The 22493-nt window shown below is 31.9% G+C and overlaps 2 protein-coding genes across 2 annotated transcripts; both read right to left on the bottom strand.

Annotated features, from left to right (window-relative positions):
• Positions 1 to 33: 33 nt before the first annotated feature.
• LOC147398991 (glutathione S-transferase U17-like) lies at positions 34 to 2120 on the bottom strand. The gene is made up of 2 exons (XM_086448366.1): positions 1731 to 2120; positions 34 to 559 (listed from the first exon to the last, which is right to left on the bottom strand). The coding sequence occupies exons 1-2, from the start codon at positions 2046 to 2048 to the stop codon at positions 179 to 181; spliced, it is 699 nt and encodes a 232-aa protein (XP_086304492.1). The 5' UTR covers positions 2049 to 2120; the 3' UTR covers positions 34 to 178.
• Positions 2121 to 11488: 9368 nt separating this feature from the next.
• LOC147398990 (glutathione S-transferase U17-like) lies at positions 11489 to 13594 on the bottom strand. The gene is made up of 2 exons (XM_086448364.1): positions 13096 to 13594; positions 11489 to 11984 (listed from the first exon to the last, which is right to left on the bottom strand). The coding sequence occupies exons 1-2, from the start codon at positions 13411 to 13413 to the stop codon at positions 11610 to 11612; spliced, it is 693 nt and encodes a 230-aa protein (XP_086304490.1). The 5' UTR covers positions 13414 to 13594; the 3' UTR covers positions 11489 to 11609.
• Between the last annotated feature and the right edge of the window lie 8899 nt (positions 13595 to 22493).

Here is a 22493-nt window from a genome sequence, read left to right as displayed (position 1 = left end):
TTTTTTTAAATAAATAGTATTCTAACAATCCAATACTCAAAATCTAACCAAAATCGAATTGGTAAAGATAATCAACATTTATTATTATAAAACAACACTAAACTAAACATGATTCCTTTCCCATCCTTCATACTCATATAAGATACTCTCAACACACACATAAAACATAATTAGTAGTTTAGTTAGTAGGAGGAGGAGGAGGAGGAGTTGCGAACTTAGTTTGAAGCATCTTAGCGAATTCCAACAACTTTTCAGTCTCGGGCATCACTTCCTTCACAGCATCATCAGCACAAAAACGCTTAGCCCACCCGACAAGACAAGGGGTCTTCTCCTCGTCAAGAAACTTCAAGCCCACAATCTTCTCACACACCTTGAGCCATGCCAAGAAGCATCCAAGTGTGATGTCAACATACCCAATTCGTTCACCACCGAAGAAATCCTTACCTTTGCTAAGAGTCTTGAAGGCTTCTTCCAACACTTCATTCGCAGCAATCACTTGTTTGGCCGCCTCTTCCTTGTCTCCTGTTCCTCTAGCGATCACTGACAAAGAAGTGAACCACTAACAACAACCAACTTATTAAATTACACAATTAGCTCAAATTACTTTCCTCAATCCTCAGTGTGTGCTACAATGTCATGTCAAGCATGCAAGGGTAGTTTTGTAAATTAACTGTGCCATTCAATACACGTGCGTTCATGTGATTGGTGGATCCGGAGTTCCGTGAGCAAATTTTTCTTCCCTCTCCGGCCTCCATTGAAGATATTTGAGATGCCCAGAAAACTAATGACAGACCTCTTGAATTCAGTCTACTCTACATGACTACACAGTTAAAAAAAAATGCCCTCATCTTCATTATATAGCCAAAAACCCTTGATTTTGAGAAAGTTACTTTAAGTTCTTGGCTGTGGAATTTTTTTTCTAAATAATCCTTAACTTTTAGGACTTCTCTTTACAGTTCATTTAGTAAAAAAATTCTTTGTAAACAGTCCCTGAATCTCACTCCTCATATTTCTCACGATTGAAACGTTGAATATACTTAACAGTTCGAACTCACAATTTTCATTCAAAAAAATTGAATTTAAACATCTCAATCGAGTTTAGGAGACTTATGTTGAAAATTAGGATTTTTTTCAAAATTTTAGATGAAAATTGATTAAAGATGATTCTTTTATTTTGAAATCATCTAGACAAGTCATTATATCAAGTTTTTAGTGGATCTTTTCATTTATTTTAATCGAAAAATCTTCAAAAACTAAAATTGGTTGGTTTTACAATGTAAGTGGTGAGCTCGACAATAACGAGGGACCATTAAGAAGAAAAAAAACCCTTACCCAAGGACTATGAAGCTATCACCAAGAATTCAAGGACTATTAAGAAAGAAAACCCTTTAAAAAGGATCTTTAAGTAATTTTCCCTTGATTTTTTTAAATTTTTTCCCAAAATTCCGTTACCTTTTAACCTATAAGTTAAAAATAAAAAAATAAAATACCCTCATCTTGAACCTTAAGATCCCATTTCCTTAAACTTTCAAACCTCAAAAGGATTTTGGGCAAGTAATAGGAGATGAAAGATTAAAGACAAAGAATTTAGATCATTTATAGTGTCTTTCAAAGAATACCGAGGTCAAGGGGTATGTCAACAGTCTGAAAACACAAAGGGGTATCTCAAAAAAAAAAAAAAAATTGGAGGGTCTTTATATTTCGTTGAAATTAATTAAATAAATACCAACCTTGTCGTCTATGTAGGCAGCCCAAAATCGAGCAATAGCGCGATCATAGGGATCAGAAGGGAGGATAGATGGTCCAGAGGTCCAGACCTCATCGATGTATTGGACTATTATGAGGGACTCGCATATGGGTTTGTCTCCATGGATGAGTACTGGCATCTTCTTATATACTGGATTTGATTTGAGGAGAAGATCGCTTTTGGCTCCAAATTTCTCTTCAAGAAACTCGTAGTCAACCGATTTGATGTTGAATGCGATACGAGGCCTCATTACGAATGGACTCGGCCATCCTCCCAATATCTTCACATCGCTCTCTGCCATTGCTCTCTACTCTTTTAGCTCTGTTTTTCCTCTTTATTTGATAGACTTTGGGACTTTTTAAGTTTTGAGGGAAGTTAGAGGTACTTTAAATATACAGATGGATAGGTGTGAACGCAATCATGTCGAAAGATCGTTGAATTTTCTTACAGATTTTTTTTCAACTTCTAATGAACGTGGGAAACCGTCCAACTATGTCTAGTTAACGTTGGAGATTGGTTGACATTTCCTAGAGATTTTATGTTAGAAAATCTTTTTCCATCTCAGCCGTTCTGACTTCCAATAGAATTTTCCTTCTATCTAAGTGTATATATATGTATGATGTGTGGCGTGACATCACCATCAGATCTATGTATTTATTATAAGACAACGTGGACTTTTCTAGAAGCAGTTCAGATGGGAAGAGAAATACAGATTACATCTCAGCCGTTCAACTTGAATAGTTGAACAGTGGCCTTTTATTTATTAATTTTTTTTCTTTTTTTTTAAATTAACGAACTTAGGCAGAACCCCAACGAGAAAAAAAAAAAAAGAGCTACATTTATCACATATATGCTCAAAGGCGTCTTTGCATACAATGTCCCTGGGATAAATACACTTTAGAAATTGAATTTTGTATCAAAAATGCTCTTGGAAGATTTGCCTTTTATTGAAATATCCTTAAATTCCCATTTTCAAAGTGCGTGCCCTACATATTAACAAAATCCCTTTTTTTATCGGTGTTTCAAGAAAAATACTTGATTGATTGCCTACGTTGGACACTAGGTTTAACACTGAATTTACTTAATAGTACATAGAGAATCGTTGATTTTTAATCTGTATCTCGACAAAATAAATCTATGGTTATATGTACACTAACAAGTCAGTTTATTGTTGAACCCAATGCCTAACAGAGGCAGTGTAACACGACTCCTTTTCAAACTCACCTTTTACACATGGATTTTGTTAACGTGTTCCCCATGGCATGTGTTAAGATCATTCAAACACCTTGGAAATAAGCAGTTGAGGGAATTTTTGGTAGAAAATTTTCTTTTATGGAATTTGAATTTTGACATCGTAAAATAATATTTGTAGGTGTATATAATGCTTCTTAACGTGTGTCCTTACGGCCATGGTTTCAACTTTCAGATCTTGATTTCACCATTTGGTCTTGTATGAGATAAATCATTTAACTCAAATTTACAATTATTTCTTTATATGATATATATATATATATATATATAACATAATATAGATTATAAGATATTTAGTCATAAAATCATTTAATTTAAATATAAAAAATTAAATTTTAAAATATTAATGTTAATTTTCATTCGTCTAAAAGAGAAGATCGATGTCACGGGGTATGCCACTAACTTGAAAATATATAGGGATATCTCAAATATTCACAAAATGTTTGGTCAAACCAAAATCCCATTTTTCTCTCTCTTCGTATCCTCACACTCACACTCACGCTCGCATTGAAGGGGGCGGCGGAGGCTAACATTCCTTATATATGAAATAGAGGCTCGACCTAGAACGATGTCTTGTTCCTATAGCAACAAATGAAGGTTACATGGCACATTTTGGTTAGATTTGAAATAGATAGAACTGCGTGCACAATTTGTTTAGAAGCTTGGTGTATTTTAAACACCAAATCTTGCCATGTAGACATTGTTCGGGACACCATTCAAGATTTTGATTCTTTGAAATAATTAATAAAAATAACGATTGTGATCTTGTAAGTGAGGCTAGTGTAGGAAAAATAATGAAAAGACTCATATCACATAAGGTGTTCTGTTTCTATAAAATAGGAACAGTGTCTAAGTGTCTATGTGGCATGTGTTTAGTTGGAGATTAAAATACATCGGACTCCTAATCAATCCATTTTTTTAGTCGCACACAGCCCTCTGTTTGTTGTCTAATAAATACATGTCATGTAGACATTGTTGGTAACTATAGGAACGCGTCACCATCCTGGATTGCGACTAGAACAAAAATACCTTGCCTTCAACTCTTTGCCAAAAACCTTTATTTTTTCCATTAAAAAGTCGGTAGCCTTCAAACTCTTCAACCTTAAAAGGTAAAAAGTTTTATTTAAGAATCTTTAAACTTTCTTCCCTCAATAAAATAAAATAAAGTAATAAGAAAAAATCTTGATTTCCCCCAAACATATTGGCTTCAATTCTTATAGAATTCATTTTCTGGAGGAGTCTAAGGTAAAACTCTATTCTTTTTTTTTTTTTTTTCATTGACTAATAAGAAACAGTAAAAGAAATAGTAATAATAATAATAAGTGGAGATTTTGCCATCAAAATCAAAGGTTGAAGGGATAGATTTATTTTCTTTTGGAGGGGGAGAATCAAGGGTTTTTCGCAAACGATGGGATCAATCTTTTGAATAAAGATTTGTTGTTTCGAAATTTATGTGCTAAGCTGATGAACTGATGCCACTTGTATAAAAAAAATAAGAGTGATTGATTAGTGGAGAGAAAATTTTGGAGCAATTTATTTTCTTGTTTTTTTTCAATATATGTGCCGTCATGCCATTGGTTTATCATTTTAGTACGTAAATTTTAAAATAACAAATCTCTTTACCAATCTTTTAGTTATTAGGTTATTTTCTATTAATCTCTCCATCACCTAGATGAGTTTGAAAACGTTGATATTTAAATGATTAATGATATAAAAAACAATATATTCTTTGTGTATCCCAATGAAAAAGATCTATGATTTTGTGAGCATCCATTTATCCTAACTCTATCTAAATAGTTACAAAAACTTGGAGGAGTGTAAAAATTGTCCTTTTTAAAATTTAAAATCAGATTTCTATTAAGTCAATTCATGCAGTTTGATTACTTGCAAAAACTCGATCGGTTATTTCACTTAGTTATATACCATCTCAACATAAAATTCAATTAAGAATCATGATAATCTGACACTCTTTTTGTATGCTCTTTGACCTGAAAATTTACAAAATCATAAATTTTTCTCTTTATGTATCTCAAAGAAAAGGATTTTACTATTCTGTAAAGAGAACGTACAAAGAACGTCGTATTATCACAACTCTTCAATTAAATCAAGTAAATTAGGTCGAGTTTTGAATTGGGTCCAATTTGGAGTTCTCACATGTTTCCTATTTAATAGAGGGTCTTGTTAACATTTTCCCTCAGAGCTCACACTAAAGTTTTTTTTTATTACCAAAACACCCTCATATGTTTATTTCCAAAGTGTATTTATTGCACTTTAAGGTGTGACCTTAGCCTAAGGCCACACGTTAACCAGACCTTTTAATAGAAACAGATATTTACATAGAAGTTTGCTCATTTTGGCAAGAAATTTTTGTCATTCAACTACATGAAATGACCTTTTCATTGAGTTACAACTTTTTCAAGAAAAAAGATAATGTATTTAAATGAATAAAGGGTCTTACTAACAAGAACTTGGGCGGTATATTTCGATGGACAGTTATGGTAGAAAATTCAGACCTAAGGTGTATTTAATGCACTTTAACGTGTGCCCTAAAGCACATGTTAACAAGACCAATAAATTAAGAGTCCTAATAACATGACTCGCTAAGTGGCATACTCAATCAACTCATTTACGTGAACAAGTTTAAAACAGTATATCTTTCCGCCTTGTAATACACATCTCTCTCGGGATACACTTTTTATGGGAAAGTGCAATCATGTTTATCGAGACGTTCAGATCTACGACTCATAAATTAAATCAACATTTGTTGCTTTCACATTAGTTATGGCCATTGTGGTTGTGCATTACATTTATTGCATTCACATTGGTTTTGACATTTCCATATTAGGTCTGAAGTGTAGTTATTGCATTTACCTTTTGATTCTTGACTTGGAGATAGTAAAGAGATCAAAATCTTTTATGGCAAAAAAAAAAGTTTGATATGAAAGATATATAAGAAAATAAATATAATATTGAGAATTAAATTAACAAGTACTATTGATGGTATTGCAATAGATATGTCTCATTATATTAAAGTTGTTTGATCCTATTTAGTTGTATCCTAATGATGTGATTGTATAAACAAAAATGAATATTCTAGAGATCTCAGGTACATAACGCCTATATGGGTCCTAATATCTCATATGCATTAGAAGTATCTTTGTAAGCGTAATTGCAAGTCTAGCATACAGCATTGGAACACAATGTGAAAAAAGCCAAAATTGGACAGTCTTGGACCGTCAAATTTCATAAAATTTGACAGACCAAGAGGTCGAATAGACATCAAAATTTTCATTGTCAAATTATTTTTTTCAATGTACCAAAACTGTCAAATTAATGAAGGATGGGAGAAATTCGATAATTCTAAGCCGTCAAATCTAGGAACATCAAGAATTTCAACAATTCTAGACCGTCAAAATTCAATTTCTAAAATTCGTGGGCCTTAACCCGTCAACTTTTTTTGTCAAATTTTCCAGTTTTCACATAGTGGAATATCATAAGTAGAGTGATGAAATACTTACAACGAGCTTTGAAGTTATGCAATCATTATCAATGATTTTTTGTTGTCCTAATATAAATTGGACTGTATTTTCTGTTTCTTTATTGTCTAGTAATGTCATAACTCAAGCCATGTCACTTCAATTCTTATATTCAAGTCATAAGATACATTCATTTGATCATAATATTGCATGGTGTTATTTGTTTGAATAAATACAATGTTTCCTTTATTGCATTCACATTGTAATCACATTATTTTGAGATTTTTGGTGTGAATCATATTTATTGCATTTACATAGAGTTCTAAATTTTTTTCTCATTTGAGCCCCCACATTGGTCCATGTTCATTTTTGGTTTTCACCTTTTACCCTCCGATGGAGAGAACTCCAGTCCATATCACCAACACACACATGTACATGCGTCGAATTGCACACATCTCAAAGTTATGATCGATTGTATTGACTAGGTCAATTCTAACCTACCATAATTGTTTTTCATAAATGAAAACTCTTTATTTATCAAAAAAGAGTTGTTACATTAGGGACGGATCCTAGATCTATACCATTTATTCCTTCCAGTTCGTTGTAAGGGAGTTTAAATAGTAGAGCTTGACATGTTGAAAAGAAAAATCAACACCTCAGCCAAGTAAGGATCGTAGTGTGCATCGGATTTTTTTTTTAAATGAAAAAAATAATATTTTTTTATGCTTGATCAAAGGCTTTGAACTGGAGGGTTGAGCGGATTTCTGTGTCTTTGTGACATGATACTCTCTCAACCATCGAAATCCACTACAATGACCTACAATGAAAAAGTATTATAGAGGATCCACTCCCTCTAATATATGGGATTTGTTATAATATAGTGAAACCCCTTCTTTACTAACATAATAAGATTTTGAGCCTTCCTAAGGGTCATTTTGTTCAAATGGATTATCAGATCAGAAATCCAACACCATAGCCCTTTACGTTTCTTTAAAAAACATAGATTCTTAAAAAAAATTTAATTTTGAACTAGATCCAAGATTTTGAAAATAGATGACTACCAAACTTCCATATATCTCCCAAACTTAAAAATGAAATTCAACGGTGAAAAATAATTTTATTAATTTTTTTTTTTTTTAAATTCATAGAATTGCATCCTCTACAACCCTAAAACATCAGATCATGTTATTGGATGCCAAGAGGTGAGCCCAAGAATTCTTAGTAAGCGTGAGATCCTTACTCTTAGTAAGGATAGGGAGACTGTAACATGCTATAATAAGTAATTATATTTCTATATTCAAAGATTATACATTATTTTCTTAAAACGCAAGAGCCCCAAAAAGAAATTGAAAGCTCACCAATTGACACCTTTGTCGGTCCTAGCCAATGTTTTTGAGACAAATAATACTGAAGTGAGCTCAAAAAGTGACCTCATTTCTCACTTTAATGATGTAGAGGTGTGATTGAACCGTAGACGTTTTTCACCGAGATACGAGTGAAAATCATTTTGATCATATGCCCACCTCCACATTAGGAAAGTGTGAAGTGAGGTCAATCTTGAGGTCACTCTAGCATGACTCTTTTGGGAAACATAAAAGCAAGTTGAAGGGTGGTGATGAACACCAACTTATTTTCTTCCAAATGTAACTTTATAATTAAGGGTCTTGTTAAAGTGTGTCTTTAAAGTGTAATAAATTTCTCCAACAATATTTCATATGTAGTAAAAGTATCTTTCTAGGCATACTTGCAAGCTTGGTATAAAGCGTTGGAATGTCATAAGTAGAGTAATGAGGGCATTTAGGCCATTTTTTACTGGTCCTCTAGAGTAGACCAAGGTCAAGGTATGTCATCAGTTTGAATACACCAAAATTTAAATGGTGTATATCTAAGAGCATCTCCGACCCTTACTCAAAGTCGGCTTAAATTTAAAATTTGAATAAAATTGTTACTTTTGATGCTTTAGGCCTTGAGCGAAATTTATACTAAACTAACTTTTACCAAAGTCAAACTCAAATCAAAGGAGACTTTGAGTAAAACTCAAATCCCAACGGTTGTATTTTACCTAAGAAAATTATTTTTCATACTAACTTAGCTAGTTTCAAATATTACTAAAGGTTGTTGGGCTCATACAAATTATCACATTAACAATGAAACATTAATAGAGTCTTCTAGATTTCATGGAAAAACTCACGTTAAAATATATATATATATATATATATATATATATATATATATATATATATATATATATATATATATAGAGGATCAGGTTCAAGGGCCATGTGAGAAAACATATGAGAAAACTTTCGTTTTTCAAAATAAGGGTTAGAGGTTTTGGATTGAGCTGATTTTTTGCAAGGATGGTCACTATGATGAGAAGATCATCCTCACAAAAAATCAGCTCAATCAGAAACTTCTAAATCCATCAAAAGTGATTTACAAATTAGTGATAAAAATTGATAAAAAATCGACGGTCCACATTCTAAATCACTTTTAATGGGGTTAGAAGTTTCAGATTGGTCTGATTTTTTTTTTTTTTTTTTTTTGAATGATCTTCTCATCATAGAGATCATCCTCACAAAAAATCAGCTCAATCCAAAATTTCTAACCCATATTTTAAAATTTTATTAAAAACGAAAGTTTTCTTATATGTTTTCTCATATGGCCCTTGAACCTGACCCTATATATATATATATATATGTTTTGGACTTCATCCAAGGTGTGGAAAATGGACGATTACCGAATTCCCAATTTTAAAATTAATATTTAACGGTGAAAATTAACTATTGAATCTTGTCATCTATCTAGGCAGCCTAGAAGTGAGCCATGGTACGGCCATAAGGATCATAAGGGAGGATATATGGTTTAGAGGTCCATTTTCAAAAAATTGACTGGAGAAGGTTTAAATCTAAACCATGAGTACATATCTATATTGGTTGACATAGTCTAAGCATTTGTCACCAGAAAGTCTCACAGGTGAGGGTACATTATCTAGCATTTATGTTTCATATGATTCATAACACCGCAACCCTCACATTTAGGTGAGGGTGTCAATCAATACCCAATTACCTAATGTACTCGAAATAGATTACTCGGTTTTCGGCTATCATTACAGATCTAAGCATTTTTGGTTTCGTTCTGGGTGGCTATTTTAAGGACTTGATCAGAATCGGGTCTCATTCGGGTACCCGACTAGTACATTTATTTTATTTATAACATTTACAATAAAATTAGTAATTTAATAAAAAACTAACAAAGAGATACATTGAAGTGAATGTACTTGACCTAGAATTAAAATATAAAGAGAATGTGAAGTGTGTAGTTATTATTTTTAAGTGAACATCCATTAATTTTTCATGTATCATACAATTTCAACAACAAATAGTTGATCTGTGCCACAATTTTTTATGATGTTATTCTCAAATTTTTTATTTGCTTAAAAAAATCATCGTTGATCTTAACTTTCAATTGAGGAATTACAAGTTAAATTATTAAATTTACAAATTATTGTCGATTTATTGGATATTTATCTTTTTTTCACATTCAAAAAAATATTATTTATCATAATTGGTATCAAACAAGTACTTGATGGGTATGGGGTATTTGTAGGGTTGGTTCGGGGTTCTAGTTGCAGAGATTTGAATCAAAACCAAGATTTTATTTAAGTTTTGGTTTTGGAATACGTGGAATTGAACAGTTGACCCCATATTTGGATGGTCTTCCGTCACAACCTCTTCATCCATCTCGAAAACTAGAGAAACCTCTTCCTCTAACACCCTTTTTTTTTTCTTTAGTTGCAACAAGGGGGGTTTTTTTTTTTTTTTTCACTTTTATTGTTGATTTTAATTTCAGGTTTATGACTATCCTCTTGGTTTCTTCTTGCGTTATCTATTAGTGTAAAATTGTTGGAGGAGGATAACACAGATCTCATTGAAATTCAACATCACTATTTAGAATCCTAGCAAATATGGTAACTTGTAATAGAAAGTGTCCTATAAAAATTAACATGGGTTACGGTCTTGTCATCATTGTCATTGTAATTATCATCATCATCATCATTGTTATTGCTACTCACATCCTCATTTCTATTCTCATCTTAACCCTTTAAAGAGAAGTTCCCATGGACTTATCAATCAAATCGTGATCCAATGAGGTGTCCCATTCTTGTGTGTCTAGCAAACTCTAATTGAAGATCAGAACACATCGGCCCCTAACCAAGCCGTTGGCTCGCGGATCCTCTGTAGGTCTTCTTGTATAATCCATAAAATATCACATCAAATAAAAATAACAACTTGGTCCACTTGTACTTTGTTTTAAATTTTTTCAACTATTGAGTACATTTAGTCCCATCTTTCTTCCATTCTAACCTAAGAATATCATAAGTAATATGCCATCTTATTCTTTTATGAAAGTTTTACTTGGATTATTATCTCTCGGGCTACTTGGTAATAAAAATTTCTCCAATAGACAACCTATCCCAATTGCCATTGCCCATTAATTCTTAAGTTCCTATCCAAGTATTTTGCAATTGGGACCGGACCCATATTCTTAATTTTTTTTTTTTTTTGATTGGTGGAAATCTATGTTTTTAAGTTGGTGTCACTTACACTTTGTTTGGAGTGAGAGAAGTGGAGAGAAGAGAAACTCAATGTCTCTCCATCATATTTGGATTAAAGGAGAGAATTTAAGATAATTTTAGAATTTTAAAATGTCTTAAAAAACATCTAGGGGTGGAGTTGAAATTATAAAATATTTTAAAAGACTTTCTCTTCATTTCTCTTCAAATCTCTTCACTTTTGGAGAAAAAGAAAACTCTCTGTTTTTTCTCTTCTCTTCTCTCTTCCCTCCCCCACTTAACAATCCAAAGAAGGAGAAAGATAGAAGCCCATTTATTTTTTCTTTCTATTCTCCCCATTTCTCTCAGTCCAAATACAGATTTTTAATTCTAGAAAGCGATTTTCTTAAATAAATAGTATTCTAACAATCCAATACTCAAAATATAACCAAAATCGAATTGGTAAAGATAATCAACATTTATTATTATAAAACAACAACACTAAACCAAACATGATTCCTTCCGGATCCTTCATACTCATATAACATACTCTCAACACACATATAACATAATTAATAGTTCAGTTAGTAGTAGTAGTAGGAGCTGCAAACATGGTTTGAAGCTTCTTAACGAATTCCAACAACTTTTCGATCTCGGGCATCACTTCCTTCACAGCATCATCAGCACAAAAGCGCTCAGCCCACACGACAAGACAAGGGGTCTTCTCCTCATCAAGAAACTTTAAGTCTACAATCTTCTCACACACCTTGAGCCATGCCAAGTAGCATCCAAGTGTGATGTCAACATATCCAATTCGTTCTCCACCAAAAAAATCCTTACCTTTGCTAAGAGTTTTGAAGGCTTCTTCCAACACTTCACTCGCAGCAATCACTTGTTTGGCCGCCTCTTCCTTGTCTCCTATTCCTTTAGCGATCACTGACAAAGGAGTGAACCACTAACAACAACAACCACAACCAACTTATTAAATTACACAATTAGTTCAAATTACTTTCATCAATCCTCAGTGTGTGCCACAATGCCATGTCAAACATGCAAGGGTAGTTTTGTAAATTAACTATGCCATTCAATACATGTGCGTTCGTGTGATTGGTGAATCTAGAATTTCGTGAGCCAAATTTTTTTCCCTCTCCGGCCTCCATTGAAGATATTTGAGATGCCCACAAAACTGATGATAGACCTCTTGAACTCAGTCTACTCTACATGACTACACAGTTAAAAAAAAATGCCCTCATCTTCATTACATAGCCAAAAACCTTTGATTTTGAGAAAATTACTTTAAGTTCTTGGCTGTGGAATTTTTTTTCTAAATAATCTTTACTTTTAGGATTTCTCTTAATAGTTTATTTAGTAAAAAATAATTTTCTAAACAGTCCCTGAATCTCACTCCTCATATTTCTCACGATTAAAACGTTGAATATCCCTTAACAGATCGAACTCACAATTTTCATTCAAAAAAATTGAACTTTAAGCATCTCAATCGACTTATGTTGAAAATTAGGATTTTTTCAAGTCATTATATCAAGTTTTTAGTGGATCTTTTCATTTATTTTAGTCGAAAAATCTTCAAAAACTAAAATGGGTTGGTTTTACAATGTAAGTAGTGAGTTCGACAATAACGAGGGACCATTAAGAAGAAAAAAAAAACCTTACCCAATGGACTATCAAGCTATCACCAAGAATTCAAGGATTATTAAGAAAGAAAACCCTTTAAAAAGGATCTTTAAGTAATTTTCCCTTGATTTTTTTAAATTTTTTCCCAAAATTCCGTTACCTTTAACCTATAAGTTAAAAATAAAAAAATAAAATACCCTCATCTTGAACCTTAAGATCCCATTTCCTTAAACTTTCAAACCTCAAAAGGATTTTCGGCAAGTAATAGGAAATGAAAACTTAAAGACAGCATTTAGATCATTTATAGTGTCTTTCAAAGAAGACCAAGGTCAAGGGGTATGTCAACAGTCTGAAAACACAAAGGGGTATTTCAAAAATAAAAAAAAATTGGAGGGTCTTTATATTTCGTTGAAATTAATTAAATAAATACCAACCTTATCGTCTACGTAGGCAGCCCAAAATCGAGCAATGGCGCGATCATAGGGATCAGAAGGGAGGATAGATGGTCCAGAGGTCCAGACCTCATCGATGTATTGGACTATTATGAGGGACTCGCATATGGGTTTGTCTCCATGGATGAGTACTGGCATCTTCTTATATACTGGATTTGATTTGAGGAGAAGATCGCTTTTGGCTCCTAATTTCTCTTGAAGAAACTCGTATTCAACCGATTTGATGTTGAATGCCATACGAGGCCTCATCACTAATGGACTCGGCCATCCTCCCAATATCTTCACATCGCTCTCTGCCATTGCTCTCTACTCTTTTAGCTCTGTTTTTCCTCTTTAGTTGAGAGACTTCGAAACTTTTTAAGTTTTGAGGGAAGTTAGAGTTACTTCAAATATACAGATGGATAGGTGTGAACGCAATCATGTCGAGGGATCGTTAAATGTTCTTACAGATTTTTTTTCTTAACGTTGGAGATTGGTTGACATTTCCTAGAGATTTTTAGTCGTAAAATCTTTTTCCATCTCAGCCGTTAAACTTGAATACTTGAGCAGTGTACTTTTATTTATTAATTTCTTTCTTTTTTAAGATTAACAGAGCTACATTTTATCACATATATGCTCAGACGTCCTTACCTACTACAATGTCCCTAAGACAGTTGCTTTTCATTATGGTTCATCTTAAACGTGTTGCAATAAATACACTTTAGAGATGGAAACATGAGCTGGATTCAAAAAAAGATTCTCAATGTTCCTTCCAGAGAGTTCTTTGAAACGACGACCGGAGTATTAGAGAAGTCAAGTCTTCCTTTGATGTTTTGGCTCTAGCAATGAACGGGATAATTGTGGGAGAAAGAGATCCAACTAAAGCATTAAGTATCAGTTGGTCTTGTCTAATCCAGACAGTGTGATCAGGATTTGATTCAGTGGTGTTGTTTTGAGTAATAGTGGAGGGTGGACAAGGTTTGGATCCATCTATATATCCTAAGAGGTCATAGCCAACAAAGAGAGTGTGGAATTGAAGTTTCCAAGAGATGTAATTGGTTGTGGTGAGTTTGAGTGGGGCTTGGGCTGAGATATTGATAGAGATGAGAGATGTGTTTTGAATGACAGGCAGAGAGTTGGAATTATTGGTACTGGTGGCTAGAAAAGATAGCAGCAGCAGCAGCAATTAAATGCTCTGATACCATATAATGAATGAAGGAAACAGAGGAGTGGAAATATGCCACACCGACTTCTCATTCAATTAGCAAACATAAATACAAAAAATTGTAACTGATCCCTAAAAATAAGTGTACAGCTGTAACAGATTCCTATAGATAAGTGTACAGTTGTAACTTAAAATACAAATTCAAAAACAAAATAAACTAAAGCAGTTACAACAATTTATGAGAATGAATCGGAAGACTTGACTTCTCTAATACGAAGGACACCCCAACATGATCCGGTTCAAATCGAGAATGGAAGCAAACTGATTATTTTGGGCTGGTTTGTAACAAATTGTTATTCGATTCTGAGTTAAGAAATTGAATAACCGATAAATTTTATTTTCTTCCCAACCCTCCTTATATATTAAATAAGGATAATGTTGAAGTAACATTACATTTTACATAATTTGTACATTCTGATTTGATGGTGCACACATAACCATAGATGTATTTTACTGAGATATGAGTAAAAAACCATCAATGGTTATGATTAAATAAAGTATGGTCTTCAAAAGTCCTAAAAAGAGCCAAACATTATGCCTAATATTTTTTCAATGTACAAGAGGAGATCATCCTCGTCAAAAATCAGCCCATTCTAAAACTTCTAATCTCGTAAAAGATTTACAAAAATCAAATAATTTACAATGCTTGAACTTGTAAATTAGGGTAAGAAATTTTAGAATGAAATGATTTTTTATGAGGATGATCTCTTAAATGAGTATACATGTATTCATTTATGAATAATTTTAGGAGTTATTAAAGAATTTTAAATTATTTTTATTACTTTAAAAAACAGTCACCTCTTTTATTATATAGTTTCTTTATTACTTTAAAAATAATTGTTTTTTAATTTTAAAAAAGTAATATTGTGCTATTTTATTAAGATCTGATTGTTAAAGAATCTTCTCTATGGACCTAATATTGTTTTATATCCCAGAATATTATCTTCGAATTTTATCTTCGAATTTTTTTGTTTCCAAAAATTTTAATTTAAAATCTGTCTATAAAAACCTATGGTTCATATGGTTCCACTATCCACCTACCCCATTAAAATCTATGGCTCTTTCAAATGACCCCAATCTATTTTAACCGAGCTGAATTTTTTTTTTTATCAAGGTTTTGTAAATCTGCCGAAGAAAGTTTGATTTGATTCAAATAGATGGGTTAATCGAATGAACCATCAGTTTTATGGGATTAATAGTTATACTGTTGAACCCAATTAACAGATCTAAAATACGAAGTTCGGAAAAATTTCAAGATAGAAGTTTTAAAAATTAAATGTGATTTTAATTAGAACGAAATTCTAATAGTTCAAAATTTAATGTTAATTTTTTATGAAGATAGGGCCAAAAGGGAAAGGAAATTTTGTACAAAATAACTTAATTGGAAGTCTATTGAAAAGATTATGAAAAATCTATTTACACTTTCGTAATTAAATAGAAAAATAAGAGAATTATCAAATGTTGCAATAAATACACTTTAGAAATACCCTCAAATTCCAATTTTCAAAGTACATGCCCTTAGTGCACACATTAACAAAATCCTCTTTTTTTATCGGTGTTTCAAGGAAAATGCTTGATTGCCTGTGTTGGACATTGGGTTCAACACTGAATTTACTTAATAGTGCATAGAGAATCATTGATTTTTAATTTGTATCTCGACAAAATAAATTTATGTACACTAACAAGTCAGTTTAGTTTTGAACCCAATGCCTAACACAGGCAGAGTAACACGACTCCTTTTCAAATTCACCTTTTACACATGGATTTTGTTAACGTGTTCCCCATGGCATGTGTTAAGATCATTTAAACACCTTGGAAATAAGCAGTTGAGGAAATTTTGGTAGAAATTCTTTTTTTTTTATATGGAATTTCAATTTTGACATCGTAAAATAATATTTGGTGGTGTATCTAATGCATCTTAACGTGTGCCCTTATGGCCATGGATTCAACTTTCAGATCTCGATTTGACCATTTGATCTTGTATGAGATAAATCATTTAATTCAAATTTACAATTATTTCTTTATATGAATATTTTTTTTATATAATATAATATAGATTATAAGATGTTTAGTCATAAAATCATATTTAATTTAAATAAAAAAAATTAAATTTTAAAATATTAATGTTAATTTTCTTTCGTCTAAAAGAGAAGATCAATGTCACGGGGTATGCCACTAGTTTGAAAATATATAGGGATATCTCAAATATTCACAAAATGTTTGGTCAAACCAAAATCCCATTTTTCTGTCTTCGTATCCTCACACTCACGCTCACATGGAAGGGGGTGGAGGCTAGCATTCCTCATATACGAAGTAGAGTCTCGACCTAGAATGATGTCTTGTTCCTATAACAACAAATGAAGCCTACATGCACATTTTGGTAGGATTTAAAATAAATAGAACTATGTACACAACTTGTTTAGGAGTTCGGTGCATTTTAAACACTAAATCTTGCCACATAGACATTGTTCGGGACACCATTCTAGATTCTAATTCTTTGAAATAATTAATAAAAATAACGATTGTGATCTTGTAAGTGAGGTTAGTGTAGGAAAAATAATGAAACGACTCATATCACATACGATGTTCCGTTTCTAATGAATATGAACAATGTATATGTGGCATGTGTTTAGTTGGAGTTTAAAATACATCAGACTCCTAATCAAGCCATTTTTCTAGTCACACACAGCTCTCTGTTTGTTGTCTAATAAATAAATGCCATGTAGACGTTGTTGGTAACTATAGGAATGCGTCACCATCCTGGATAGTGACTCGAACAAAAATACCTTGCCTTCAACTCTTTGTCAAAAACCTTTATTTTTCCATTAAAAAGTCGGCAGCCTTCAAACTCTTCAACCTTAAAAGGTAAAAAGTTCTATTTAACAATCTTTAGACTTTCTTCCCTCAATAAAATAAAACAAAAGAATAAGAAAAAATCTTGATTTTCCCCAAACATGTTGGCTTCAATTCTTATACAATTCATTTTGTGGAGTTGTCTGAGGTAAAACTCTATTCAATTTTTTTTTTCATTGAATAATAAGAAACAGTAAAGAAATAGTAATAATAATAATAAGTGGAGATTTTGCCATCAAAATCAAAGGTTGAAGGGATAGATTTATTTTCTTTTGGAGGGGGAGAATCAAGGGTTTTTCGCAAAAGATGGGATCAATCTTTTGAATAAAGATTTGTTGTTTCAAAATTTATGTGCTAAGCTGATGAACTGATGCCACTTGTATAAAAAAAAAAAATAAGAGTGATTGATTAGTGGAGAGAAAATTTTGGAACAGTTTATTTTCTTGCTTTTTTTCAATATATGTGACGTCATGCCATAGGTTTATCATCTTAGTACGTAAATTTTAAAATAACAAATCTCTTTTCCAATCTTTTAGTTATTAGGTTATTTCTATTAATCTCTCCATCACCTAGATGAGTTTGAAAACGTTGATATTTAAATGATTACTGATATAAAAATATATATTCTTTGTGTATCCCAAAGAAAAAGATCTATGATTTTGTTAGCGTCCATTTATCCTACTCTATCTAAATAGTTACAAAAACTTGGAGGAGTGTAAAAATTGTCCTTTTTAAAAATTCAAATCAGATTTCTATTAAGTCAATTCATGCAGTTTGATTACTCGCAAAAACTCAATCGGTTATTTCACTTAGTTATGTACCATCTCAACATAAAATTCAATTAAGAATCATGATAATCTGACACTCTTTTTGTATGTTCTTTGACCTGGCAATTTACAAAATCATAAATCTTTCTCTTTATGTATCTTAAAGAAAAGGATTTACTATTCTGTAAAGGAAACGTACAAAGAACGTCACATTATCACAACTCTTCAATTAAACCAAGTGAATTAGGTCGAATTTTGAGTTGGGTCCAATTTGGAGTTCTCACATGTTTCTTATTTAATAGAGGGTTTTGTTAACATTTTCCCTAAGAGCTCGCACTAAAGTTTTTTTTATTTATTACCAAAACACCCTCATTTGTTTATTTCCAAAGTGTATTTATTGCACTTTAAGGTGTGACCTTAGCCTAAGGCCACACGTTAACTAGACCTTTAATAGAAATAGATATTTACATAGAAGTTTGCTCATTTTGGCGGGAAATTTTTGTCATTCAACTACATGAAATACCCTTTTCATTGAGTTACAACTTTTTCAAGAAAAAAAATAATGTATTTAAATAAATAAAGGGTCTTGCTAACAAGAACTTGGGGGGTATTTTTCGAGGGACAGCTATGTTAAGAAGACCAATAAATTAAGAGTCCTAATAAAATGACTAGCCAGGTGGCATACTCAATCGACTCATTTACATGAACAAGTTTTAAACAATAGATCTTTCCGCCTCGGAATACATCTCTCTCGGGATACACTTTTTATGGGAAAGTGCAATCATGTTTATCGAGACATTCAGATCTACGACTCATAAATTAAATCGACATTTGTTGCTTTCACATTAGTTATAGCCATTGTGGTTGTGCATTACATTATTGCATTCACATTGGTTTTGACATTTCCATATTAGGTCTGAAGTGTAGTTATTGGATTTACCTTTTGATTCTTGAATACTTAGAGATAGTGAAGAGATCAAATATCTTTTATGGCAAAAAAAAAAAAAAGTTTGATATGAACGATATATAAAAAAATAAATATAATATTGAGAATTAAATTAACGAGTACTATTGATGGTATTGCAATAGATTAGTCTCATTATATTAAAAATGTTTGATCCTATTTAGTTGTATCCTAATGGTGTGATCATATAAACAAAAATGAATATTCTAGAGATCTCAGGTACATAACGCCTATATGGGTCCAATTATTTCATATGCAATAGAAGTATCTTTGTAGGCGTAATTGCAAGTCTAGTATAAAGCATTGGAATGTTATAAGTAGAGTGATGAAATACTTACCACGAGCTTTGAAGTTATGCAATTACTATCAATGATTTTTTGTTGTCCAAATATAAATTAGACTTGTGTTTTCTATGTCTTTACTGTATAGTTAAGTGTCATAACTCAAGACATGTCACTTCAATTCTTATATTCAAGTCATAAGATATATTCATTTGATCATAATATTGCATGGTGTTATTTGTTTGAATAAATACAATGTTTCGCTTATTGCATTCATATTGTATTCACATCATTTTAAGATTTTTGGTGTGAATCATATTTATTGCATTTGTTCTAAAAAATTTTCTCACTTGAGTCCCATGTTGGTCCATGTTCATTTTTGGTTTTCATCTTTTGCCCCCGATGGAGAGAACTCCAGTCCATATCACCAACACACACATGTACGTGCGTCAAATTGCACACATCACAAAGTTATGATCGATGATATTGACTAGGTCAATTCTAACCTACCATAATTGTTTTTCATAAATGAAAACTCTTTATTTATCAAAAAAGAATTGTTACATTAGGGACGGATCCTAGATCTATACCATTTATTCCTTCCAGTTCGTTGTAAGGGATTTTAAATAGTAGAGATTGACATGTTGAAAAGAAAAATCAACACCTCAGCCATTTATATCAGATTTTTTTTAAAATGAAAAAAAATAATATTTTTGTATGCTTGATCAAAGGCTTTGAACTGGAGGGTTGAGCGGATTTTTGTGTCTTTGTGACATGACACTCTCTCAACCATCGAAATCCACTACAATGACCTACAATGAAAAAGTATTATAGAGGATCCACTCCCTCTAATATATGGGATTTGTTATAATATAGTGAAACCCTTTGTTTACTAACATAATAAGATTTTGAGTCTTCCTAAGGGTCATTTTGTTCAAATGGATTATCAAATCAAAAATCCAACACCATAACCCTTTAAGTTTCTTTGAAAAACATAGATTCTTAAAAAAAAAAATTAATTTTGAACTAGATCCAAGATTTTGAAATAGATGACTATCAAACTTTCACGTATCTCCCAAACTTAAAAATAAAATTCAACGGTGAAAAATAATTTTTATTAAATTTTTTTTTTTAATTCATAGAATTGCGTCCTCTACAACCCTAAAACATTAAATCATGTTATTGGATGCCAAGAGGTGAGCCCAAGAATCCTTAGTAAGCGTGAGATCCTTGCTCTTAGTAAGGATAGGGAGACTGTAACATGCTATAATAAGTAATTATACTTCTATATTCAAAGTTTCTTAACAAGCAAGAGCCCCATAAAAAATTGAAAGCTCACCAATTGACACCTTTGTGGGTCCTAGCCAATGTTTTTGAGACAAATAATGCTGAAGTGAGCTCAAAGAGTGACCTCATTTCTCACTTTAATGATGCGGAGGTGTGATCAAACCGTAGATGTTTTTCACCAAGATACGACTGAAAATCATTTTTGGTCATATGCCCACCTCCACATTAGGAAAGTGCGAAATGAGGTCAATCTTGAGGTCACTGCAGCATGACTCTTTTGGGACACATAAAAGCAAATTGAAGGGTGGTGATGAACACCAACTTATTTTCTTCCAAATGTAACTTTATAATTAAGGGTCTTGTTAACGTGTCTTTAAAGTGCAATAAATTGCACTTTAACGTGTGCCCTGACAAAATCCTATAATTGAACTTACTATATTACAGACAATGTGAAAATAATTATTTTTGTAATATAGAATTCAGTCAACAAGGATACGTTTATAGGGATTCCACATTACATTTATTAATGTGACATTTAAAGGGATTCTTCAGTTTTATCCTTTGTGAACTAAACCCTGATATTTCTTGAAAAGGAACCAAATGGTTATTTGTGTTAACGACACTCACCGGAAACACAAGAATATAATTCATAAAGAATAATGCTGAAGTAACATTAAAATGTACATTGTTTGTATATTTTTATGTGATGGTCCACACATAATCATAAATGCTTTTCACTTGTATCACAATGAAAAACATCTATGGTTACGTGTGCACCATCACATAAGAATACACAAACCGATGTACATTTCACTGTTACTCCAGTATGACTCTTTAATACATCATCAACCAGATTTTTGGTACATTGGGTGTGGGAACAATTTGCCAAATTTCACACAAAATGTTTAAATTGGCACTTGTTAACAAAAAAAAAAATTGATATTTTGACTTTTGATTACCATAACCCACTTTTCTTTGTCTTATTTTTTTTTATTTTTTATTTTAAATACTAGATTTTATTCATGAGTGAAATTGTAATCCCTTACATAAGTAGATTAGTTCCTCGAGTTAAAGTTACAAAGAAGGCTATGAGAAACTAACAGATGTGCTTGGTAATTACATTTTCTCTTGATAAATTGAAAGTTGAAGTCGTCTCACTATCTAAAGTAGGATCTTATATTTGCAATAAACATATAAATTTCTCAAGGATAAGATTTTAACCATACAATCTATCAATATTTTCGACAATCAATGTAAGCAGACATTTATTTTTACTCCAATTAGAGAGACTTTCAGCTTTCTTAAAGTTTCTTCGTCAATCCTCTATCTCATGAGTCATATGATCAAATATCAATAATTAAGTTAATTATAAATTTTGACATAGTAAGAACATCTTCAATGGAGATGTTAAAAGGTGTCACGTAGGCGTTTTTAATACATGCTAGTGAACAAACCTATTCTCCTCTCCAATGTATATGTTAAATTTTAAAGTTAATTTTTTTACTTACTGAAAAAACTTACTCACGTAGGCGATTTTGTAACTCAACCTAGCATGGTAACTCAAAAACTTACTGATGTGACAAGTGTAGGAATCGTAGATTTTTTCCCTCGAGATACATAATAACACGTGTTTTATGAGGATGTCCAGTTGTGTATCCTAAGGGAAAAAATCTACAATTCTTGCAGGGCACACATCGGTTGAATTTTTGAGTTATCCTGTTAGATTGAGTTACAAAATCATTACACTAAATTTTAAGTCTTAACATTTCTTTTTTAATAAAAATCAGATGAATTGAGAATTTATTAAGTTTAACATGCTGATGTGGCTGATATAAGCAGACCCACTAACACATCCATTATGAATGCTCTAATAGGGTTTTATATAAAAGGTTGTATGCCTTGCTTATGAAGTATCCTTTCTATATAGTTACAATTAATCTCTATTTTTTTATGATTAAATACTAATAAAATCATTATTAATATATCGATTTGAAATAATTATACATCATAATTGACTTTATCAC

Source organism: Akebia trifoliata, chromosome 7 (assembly GCF_017979445.1).
Source record: "Akebia trifoliata isolate Shusen 1 chromosome 7, ASM1797944v1, whole genome shotgun sequence".
NCBI classification, from domain to species: Eukaryota; Viridiplantae; Streptophyta; class Magnoliopsida; order Ranunculales; family Lardizabalaceae; genus Akebia; species Akebia trifoliata.
The sequence above is the reverse complement of the archived record's forward strand: the minus strand, read 5'-3'. Positions and strand labels throughout refer to the sequence as shown.